At 56.0% G+C, this 9,308-nt stretch overlaps 1 protein-coding gene across 2 annotated transcripts in view; it reads right to left on the minus strand.

Annotated features, from left to right (window-relative positions):
• Nucleotides 1-9,308, minus strand: part of COQ8A (coenzyme Q8A) — a 39,753-nt gene that overhangs the window by 15,234 nt on the left and 15,211 nt on the right. For both annotated transcript variants that reach the window (XM_039883274.1, XM_039883275.1), the window contains exons 2-4: nucleotides 6,156-6,341; nucleotides 2,589-3,002; nucleotides 2,263-2,329 (exon numbers count right to left, since the gene is read on the minus strand). In XM_039883274.1, the coding sequence (XP_039739208.1) occupies nucleotides 2,263-2,329; nucleotides 2,589-3,002; nucleotides 6,156-6,332 (658 nt within the window). In that variant the 5' untranslated portion in view covers nucleotides 6,333-6,341. The remainder of the gene's footprint in view (nucleotides 1-2,262; nucleotides 2,330-2,588; nucleotides 3,003-6,155; nucleotides 6,342-9,308) is intronic.

A 9,308-nucleotide genomic window follows, 5' to 3' on the forward strand; every position in this document is an offset into this window, starting at 1 on the left:
TTTGCAATGTGTGCAGTTCTAAGAGTCTATGATATTAATTCTGACCTTTTTCTATTCAATTTCATTCTATTTAATTTGTTTCTTAGATGTTGATCCTGACCAATTAAGTTGATTTTACATTCACGAAAGGATCATAAGCCACAGTTTGCAAACCTCTGGGTGAGGAAGAAGGCCTGGAACTCCCCCTTCTGGGGCCAGAACAGCAGGTTCTTTCCAGACCTGGCTCCCCTTGGAGGAGCCACCTCCTGCCACCTCTGAGCCTGAGATGCTAGCTGCTAACGGCCTGGCCGACCGTGTGTAAAGCTCTGAATCACAGCTGTGGGCGGGCCCCCAGCATGGACACCTGAGGATGGCCCCGGGCATTGGGCAGCTGTCAGCAGGGGTTCGAGAGGCTTCTCAGGGTACAGAGCACCTACCAAGCCCACGCTGCCCCGGGCTGCCCGTGTCCCCGCCCCAAGGGGAGCCCTGCCCGCTGGATTCACTGGCTGCGCTCGTGTCCCACACCTTCTGCTCGTGTGCCTCAACCGTTCCGTCTCGCCCTTTCGTCAGACTTCAACTGACCACGGCGACCTTGGTTCTGGCCAGTTTTCACAAACAGATCCTCCACTAGCCCCGCCCCTGCTCAGACTCCCACGAGAGGAACACACCTGTTCCGAAATACATCAAGCTGGGGCTTCCGGGGACAGGGCTCTGTGGCGAGCCCTCGTCTAGAGTGAGGGGAAGAGGAGGGTTTTGGAGGAAAACTACAGAGTAAGAAGAGGATGGGTCCTGCCCTCGAACTCAGGGGAGGGAAGAGAACCTCCATTTAATTCTTTAATAAGAAACAATAAATATTACCCAACTAACAGTCACTGTGCAAAGCAGAGAACGTGCAAAGTCTTCCGGGAAGTGAAGGTCACTGGAGGTGACCAGAGCGGTGATTCTCAAACTCATGCTGGTGGTGTCGCACCAGGAACTTACAATGTTCTGTGAGGAGCTGCTTGAAATGCTAACCCATTAAAGTGAAATAAAGCGATAATTCTGTGCTGATATCTAGATGCCATTTTATGCTAGAGTCTTGAACATCTAGGTAGCAGATGCCAAATTTTAAAATCATAATATGGAAGAAAATCATATGGCTGAGAAAATTCCATCCAATTAACCTAGTCTGCTCTGCACATTAGGAAGACAGGCAGCCATCAGTGTTTGAACCCACACATCAGTCCAGCTCCCAGAGTACCAGGATGTCGAGGAGCACAGAGCCAATCTTGAACAAGGTATAGGACGGGGTTTCCAAAAGAGAAGAGGCAGCAGACAACAGCATGTATGATAGATGGTACACGGCAGGGAGACATATAAACCAGCCCAAAAAGCAAAAGGCTGGTGGGAAGATGGACAACAGTGGGCCCCTGAGCACTGGTGTCGCCATGAACCCATCAGACCTGTTATACGCAGCCATGCAAACAACCACTCATCCAAGGCTCAAATGTGAATCTAGCTGCCAAAAGTGTCAGTTTCAGTAAGTGTATTGTCTGGAGAATCTGGAGGCAGCTAAGCTCTAGACAAATGCGCTCCCAGTCACTCTGTCTTAAAGTATACTATTGCAAAAAAGATAGTGCTTTCAATAGGAACATCTTGGTCAGTAAATAAGCGACAGATATGATGACACAATGTCCTCAAGGCAGATACAACTGCTTTAAACCTTCATTACAAAACGATCCTTCAATTCAGATCAAAAGAGCACAGATATGCTAGACACGTGACTACTCAAATCCTCAAAGAAAAGAATAAAACTCATGATGTAGCATCTTAAAATGGACTTCAAACTTAGCTCAGGGCTGCAGCACCTCATTACTGATGTCCCACAGGCCTGCGGGAATCCGGCAAATGAGTCACCAAATGGCTGGTCCCAAGGGGAAAAAACACTGTCTAGGAGGCAAACAGGCCCAGTGAAGAGCTTCTACTCGCTACCTAGACTCCTTGCTGCAGAGGCTCCAATGGGGCTGGGCAGCTGGGTGGTTGAGGTTGGAGGGAAAGCCAGTGCTGCAGACACTGCCCGCTAAGCGTGGCCTGAGAAGCAGAGCTGCAGCTCGCAAAGTGGCGTCACCCACACTGGCCCCCAGGGAGCCGAGCGGAGTGGGATCCAATAACTGCATCATCCACACGTGGGAAATATCCAGGAATGGCTACCGCAAGAGCTACCGCCGTCCCCAAGACACCCCTGGGTCGCGACCCTCGCCCGTCCCCATGCAGGCCTGTGTGAGGGGCACAAGGCCACCTTACCTCCAAAGTTGGCCAGCCGCCCAATCCTCGTCACTGGCACCTTCCGCTCCCGAGCACGCTCACTGAGCTAGAGAGAGGACAAAGAGACCTCAGGAGTCAGCGAACAGGGACAAGACCGACAATCAGGGGTTCATGCTGCCCCCCACATCCCTCTCCACCCGAAAAGGCAGCAGCTCTGCCTCGCAGCACACTCCACCAAGAAGAGGCCTCCATGTTCCTGAAACCTCCGGAACACTCCCTGGAGTATGTCTGCGGAGGGGGCCTGACTCCGGCACCTCTTGAGAACCACCCCACAGGGCCACTCCAGCAGCCCCTCCCGAACGCACCATCTGCCTGTGCGGCTTGCTCTCGGGGCGAGCCTTGGCCTGCCGGGCCTTCTCAATGTCCTCGGCTGTGAGGCCCCCCACGGGGGACTGGTCCTGGTGGAAGAACCTCCGCTGAAGGCCCGTGCCAGAAAAGGGGGCCCTGGTGTCCACGAAGAGCCTTCCATTAGCCCTGCCCAGTGGGGAGGCGGCCTGGCCTGGGAGCCCAGCTTCCCTAAAGGGCCCGCTGTCAACATAGGCCGGAGCGGGGCCCTCGCTGCCCGCGTGGTCCCGGGGCACAGACGGCGCCTCGTCGGAGGAGGAGGCTGCAGAGAACTCCACAGAGGCTCCCTCGGACCTCGGCCCTGAGGAGTGGAATTCTGCTTCCGGGTCGTCAAAGCTCTCAGCACCGTAAGGCTCTTCATGCTTCTGCTGATTCTACAAGGAACAAAAGCAAGCGTGAGAGGAGCGAGAGGCCAGCCAGGAGCGCCTCCCTGTGTCCGCCCCCTGGGCACAGGACAGCACGCTGCCACCATCCGCCCTCCGAGCCTGCAGAAGGTGACACCGTGCTCCAGAAACAATCAGCACCTTCCCAGCGCAGGGGCCGGGAGACCTGAATTCCAGCCCTGCTTCTTCCAGGTCCCCACTGCGTGGGCCCAAGCAGGCCGCACGGCCACTGAGAACCCGCTGGGCGCCCGGCCGGGGCCAAGCCAGGAAGCATCACTCTCAGCTTCCTCGCCGGTAATCGAGGTGAAGGAGAGGCTTCAGGGGTTTCGGGAGGGTGAAGCCGGGCAAGACAGGAGAGCTGTGAGAAGTCAAAGCACAAGCACAGACCAGCGAGGCTGAGGGCAGCGCGTGGCCGGGGACGCTCCACCAGTCCAGGCCCAGCACAGCGCACGGTGCAGACGCAGCTCCGGCAGCCACCCTGGCGTGCCTGTGAGAGGCTCCCGCCCGAGCTCGTCACAGCCAGCACCCCGCTGGCCGGCCCCGGCAGGCAACGAGGTGGGTACACTATGTTCTCCTTGTAACGGGCGCCAAGAACTGACCTTCAGTCCCAGGTTCTCTCTACTTTTGAACCCTGAGTGACCTGGAGTGAGTCCCTGACTCCTCTCTGCTACTTCCTCCTCTGAAAATAGGGTTCCCCACAGTCACAGGGATGTGGAGCCACAGACGGGGCCATGGGAAGAGCACTGACTCCTGAAGGGAGGTCGGTGGCCCGGATTCCCTGTCCCCAGGAATGGAGTCCGAGCAAACGGTGCTGCCTATGGCTTCTGCAAACACAGCAGCAGGCGCGCGGCCTTCTCGCCCTCAGCTTTATCAGAAATTGCAGAATCTAAGATGAGATTTGCCTCCAGTGGAAGGAAAGGGACTGGCTGTGACTCTCATTGCATAAATGGGAAACAGGCTGAGAGAGCTAAGTAATCTGTTAAAGGCCCACCAGCCAGCCAGTGGCTGAGCAGGGGTCCCAGGCCACGTCTGGCCCGCTGGCCACCCCAGGGCCACCTGATGGTACTTTTCTCAGAATGGAAGTAAACTGTACTGGATTCGCTGGGTGCCTCTCAAGATGTCCAGAAATCGCTAGGGAGAGGGGACTCGGTGACGGCTGCCTGGCCCTACATCACCACGCCCTGTTTATGTGGCCATGCGGCCCATGGACAGTGAAGGGGTCTCAGAGTCTCGATGGCACCAGACTTGGTTAAGCGTTGACTGAAGGGAGAAGTGAACGAATCCTCGGAGGAGCTGGCGGGAGAGGTTTCTGGAGTGTGTGGCCCCCGCCCTCTGACAGGAAGGAAGCCCGGGATCCGAGCGCAGAGGGAGAGAATGGGAGCACGGTGGAGGCCGCCACCCTCCTGGGGCCTCCCTCGTGGTGGGGGACCATCCCCCCGCTCCTAGCTCTAAGCGACTGTGCTGAGGGCAGCCCTGCTCCTCCCAGAGCCCAGGCCAAGCCTGTCCGGGGGACAGAATGCGAGGCAGGAGCTTCACAGGAAGCCCCGGCTTAGCTCTCAGGGACCCCTGCTGAGCCTCGCCCGCTGTCTCACTCTTGGGCAGCCCCAGCGAGCAGGGCAACCTCACCTCCTGAGTGTTCCACAGGCTCCTCGCTGGAAAATGCACCAAACAAGGTGGCACGGCCACAGCCCGGCCTCACCAGGGGGAGTGCGAGAGCAGAGAGTCAGGCTGGGAAGAGGCCACCAGGATCCGGTCCTGCCACTTAATGATTATGAGCCTCACATCAAAGCTCTCAGCCTGTTTCCCTACCTGATGAATAGGCTAGGACAGCAGTAGGGCTCGGACGAGACCGTGGGTGTGAAGACTTCTAGAAAAAGGCATTTGTGTACAGTGGGAGAGACACACATATCACCACTGGACCCTTAGAGAACAGGAGGCGAGGGGCTAGGAACCCGAAAACTGAGACTGACCTCGCAGGCTGGAGGAGCGCGAGTGTCCTTTGTCCAGGTCAGCCGGCCACGGGACAGACGTGGCGGGAGAGAGGCGGCAGGGCGTCCTCTGCAGCACAACCCCCAACACAGGCGCACACGTGCGCACACGCACCCCTTCCCAGCCCTGGGCTCTCAGAACAGCCGTAGCGGGCTGTGCGGGGTGAACAACGCTCTGCTACATCGGGCCCTGTGCACAGTCACCCTCCAGCACTCGTTGTTGCTTAAAACCTTCCCCTTGGGTTTTCCACGCAGAGGCTCTCTGGAGCGTGCACAGGGGACAGCATGAGGGATGAGGCGGAGGCAGGAGGTGAAGCTGTCCTCAGCTTTCACCCTGGAAAGGAGCACAGACCCAGAATCAGGACCAAGAGAACCGCAGAAAATCGAAGAAGAAAAACGAGGCCTGGCCCTGGCTCTGGCCCAGGGAACACCGTGGGAAGAGCCTTCAAAGCCTGAGGAAAGCCAGCAGACACACAGGCCCCTGTGGTGGCCCCACGCCGTCCAACGAAACCTGCGTTTCTCAGCCTGACCACGCCCCCGCCAAGCCTGAACACGGGTGGCTTCCGTCAATCTTTACAGAAATCGACCCAACAAAAAAACACTAACATAAATCAGATAAAGTAGGAGAAAGCGCTCTGTCTTATGGAAGAATGTGTTTGCCTCAGTGAAGGAAGCATGCGGGCGTCCCTTTCAGCTGCCTCTCATAAGGAAACACAGCAAGTGTTACAATTTTTTCGTGGTTTTAATTTCCAAAATTAAAAAGGCCTCTCTCCAGTACCTCTCAGACAGGCCCAGGAACTGAAGGTAGACCAGGCAGAGGGAGGTGGGCAGGTCACCTGCAGGCCTCTGTCGATGGGGCCTGGTCTCTCCAGATGAGTGCCAGTGAGTTACTAATCTAACGAGCGTGCTGGCCTACAAGCTCCTGGGGCTTCTTCCCACCTCTGTGAAGCCTCCTTTAACTAAAACTTGAGTCACACGATGGCAGCCTCACACAGGTACCCTGTGCCACCAGGAAGGAGGGCAGGTTACATTAGCCAGGGGGCCACAGGAGACCAGCCACCCCGGCTGTGTCCTGCTCTCACCAGCCCCCTCCAACCTAGCACCCTTCCCACCGGGCACCCCCCGCCCCACCCCACCCCTGGCTCAGCCTCCTTACCTGCACCATCCCCAGGACCGTGCCGATCTGCTCCGCAGCCGTGGACTGCAGGGCCCTGGCCGCCATGATGAGCTCCCCGCCGAGGCCCAAGTGCTGCAGGTGGGTTTCCACGGCCGCCTGGGTCAGCTTAGCAAGGCCTTTGAGGACCATGATGGCGTCCCCCAACACGGCAGCCATCCTACAGGACTGGAAGAGAGCACACCAGGTCAGGGGGCTTGGCGGCGGATGCCACACCTCATACGGGTCACTCACACTGATCAACTCTACCCCAAACTCTGGGTAGAAGGCGACTGGCTGTTTGGTTTCCACAGACTTCCCTTCTGATCCAGGCTGACAGAGAAAAGAGAGGAAAGGCCCAGGGTTCAAGGTCAGCCGAGGCGACCCCCACACTGCAGGGCACTGAGCAGAATGAATGACTCCGAGGGGCGGGGGCTGTATGCCAGGCATTTCCTCACCCGAGTCTCACAGCGCCCTGGGAAACACTGGAGGCAGAAAGAGGTAAAGTGATTCGCCCAAAGTCTCCCAGCCACCAAGTGGCAGAACCGGGACTTGAATCGGGTATACTGACTTAGTCCTGGCTCTTTCCTCTGGACCAAACAGGAGGCTGGGGAGGGAGCATCTGCTCCAGAAGCAGTTCTCTGCAGGGCCCTGGGGGGCCAACCCGAACTCCCCAAGTGCTGACTGTCCCTGCCCGGCCACTCTCATTCTGCCCAGTGAAGCCTCTGACAGACACCCACAGACCAAGGGACAACTAGGGCCCCCCTCCCCTTTCTCAGGCTCAACTATTCGCCAACCCAATGTTTTCAAACCACAGTGCAATCCATCAGGAAAAACCTATCAGCATTAAAAACAACACAACATAAACAGAAGAGTAAGCATCCGGGGCACTGTGGGCAGGACTGTCTTAGGAAACTTGTTTTCCTGCGTGTGTGTACACGTGAGCTCCTCTCCCTCTTTTTTCTCTACTGGGTCACAGTCTAAAATGTGTTTCTTAATGTAGGTCATGGTCAAAGAGGCTGAAAGCCACTGTATACAGCCGAGCCCCACAGCGCGGGGAGTGTGCTGTCAATCACCCAAGTATTTCTTAAGGCCTGCAAGGGGCTGTATGCCGGGAAGCGTAAGATAAAGTCCTGTTAACAAACTGGGGCTAAAGAAAAATCACGCAAAGGAAGGGGCAGCAGGAGACCCCACTGAAGGAGCACTGTGGCCAAGACAGGGAAGGGCTGGGATCTGATGAGCCTCAGAGATAAGATGGAAACCGAGAGGAGAGGGGCGTGGGAAGCACTGCAGGCAGGGGACCGGCGTGAACAAACACGTGCGGGCTGAGCAGGGCTGGTACACACTCCGGACGAAGGGCGTGGACCAGCAGGAGGGAGGAGACGGGCAGAGACACCTCATGGATTCTGTCTTCTCATCAGACTAACAGAAGCACAGTCGGGAAGGTCAGGTAAGAGCACTGACTGGGACCTCAATCAGAACTCCAGGGACTTCTGAAGAAGGCAGGCTCACAGTGGGGGAGCGGGGGATGGCGCACGGGCCAGTCGGCCCACCGGTTCCTGCAGGGATGGCTCTGCTCCTGAACAGCTACTTTGATTTCAAGGAGAACCGTAGAGATGGCCAGAGAAACCCACTAATGCACAGGAGCCTGGAGGGCTGAGCTGACGCACCATGACCTGCCCTGGAGAACACTTTCACCTTCGTACGAGAGCAGCCACCAGGTACTGGGCTGGGTGCTTTCCACACTTCATCTCCTTTTGCTCTTTATTAATGACTGCATGACATGGATATAATTGCCCCCATTTCAAAAGGAGAAAACCAAAGCCAGAGAGCTTAACTAACTGGCCTGACCCTGGCCTTCATCTGCTCTGTGCCCACCAGTCCACGCTGCCTCCCCAAATGCTTGGCGCATGAACTCTGAGCACCCCCATGGGCACAGGGCGCTGATCAGGCACAAATGGACCGCCTGTACCCAAATTAAAGCCAAGGAGGTTTTTAAAAGGTGATCATACCCTTGAAAGAGACGGCAGAGGGGGAGGGAGGCGAGCCCCGCCCATCACCTGGTGCCAATTCACACTCAGGCTCCCTCCGGGCTCCTGCCCTTTATGGCTATAATAAGCAAGGGGGAGCCCTGCAGGCATCCCCAAATGTCTAGGACTGGGAAGAGATCACGTGATCAGAGCTCAGATTCAGCTGGTGCCAGCTCTCAACAACTCCCCAGGCCCCTGGCCCTACTCGACAGATACATTGTCAAGTCCAGGAGGAGAAGCACCCATGAAGGCCCACAGACCCCAGTGAGGCAGGTGGTTTTTGAAAGAGACGTCAGGGATAGGCAATGGCAAGGCGGGGGCCCCAGCCACATTTGTTCAGAAGAACCCTTACTAGTGGCCCCAGGACCATCCACCGTACCCCACTGCTCCAGGGATCCCCAGAAACAGGCCTTCCCCTTGCTCACCTCTGAATCCAATCCAGATAACCAAGGAAGACATCTCCCATTGGCCACAAATCCCGATAACTCCAAAACCTTATCTTGTCTAACTGATGCCAAATCTTCCTTAAAACTTCCGAAGACCTATTTAATTCAGACTTTGTTTTCGGGCTTATTAAAACTAATTCTCCCTGAATTTCTCGTCCTAGTTATCAAAACCACACACTAAAATTTCACAAGAGCAAAGCTGATAAGCAGTTTTTTGGCCCATTTCCCTGGCTCTAGCTTGAATGGCCCACCATGCCGATGGGCGCTCACTTTGAAGGGTCCGTTTCTGGTCCTGCACGGGCCCGCAGAGGCAGGCTGGCACCACCCGGGGCCGGCCCTGACCCCTGGTTTCCAAGCATGTCCGTTCAGCCCCGAGCACAGCCCTGCGACAGGCCGGCACTGCTCCCACTGCACGCCCACGCTTTTAACGAAATTCGTAAGAGGGAAAAATGTTAAAGAAACTGACTGAAATTTTTTAAAGTCCTACATTTGAGAAGTATGAGGAATAAGTCTCTTTCAGAATCCTCCTAACTGTATTTTCCTAACTTTTTTAGTTCACATATCCTACTTTCAAAATAGCAGAGAAATAAGTCATCTTAAAAAGTATGCATTAAAAAATTAGTTATTGGGGAGGGGGAGGGGGAAAGTAGAAAAATGAAATGTTAAAAATAAAAGGGCAG

The sequence above is a fragment of the Pteropus medius genome, unplaced genomic scaffold (assembly GCF_902729225.1).
Source record: "Pteropus medius unplaced genomic scaffold, Ma_sr-lr_union100, whole genome shotgun sequence".
NCBI lineage: Eukaryota > Metazoa > Chordata > Mammalia > Chiroptera > Pteropodidae > Pteropus > Pteropus medius.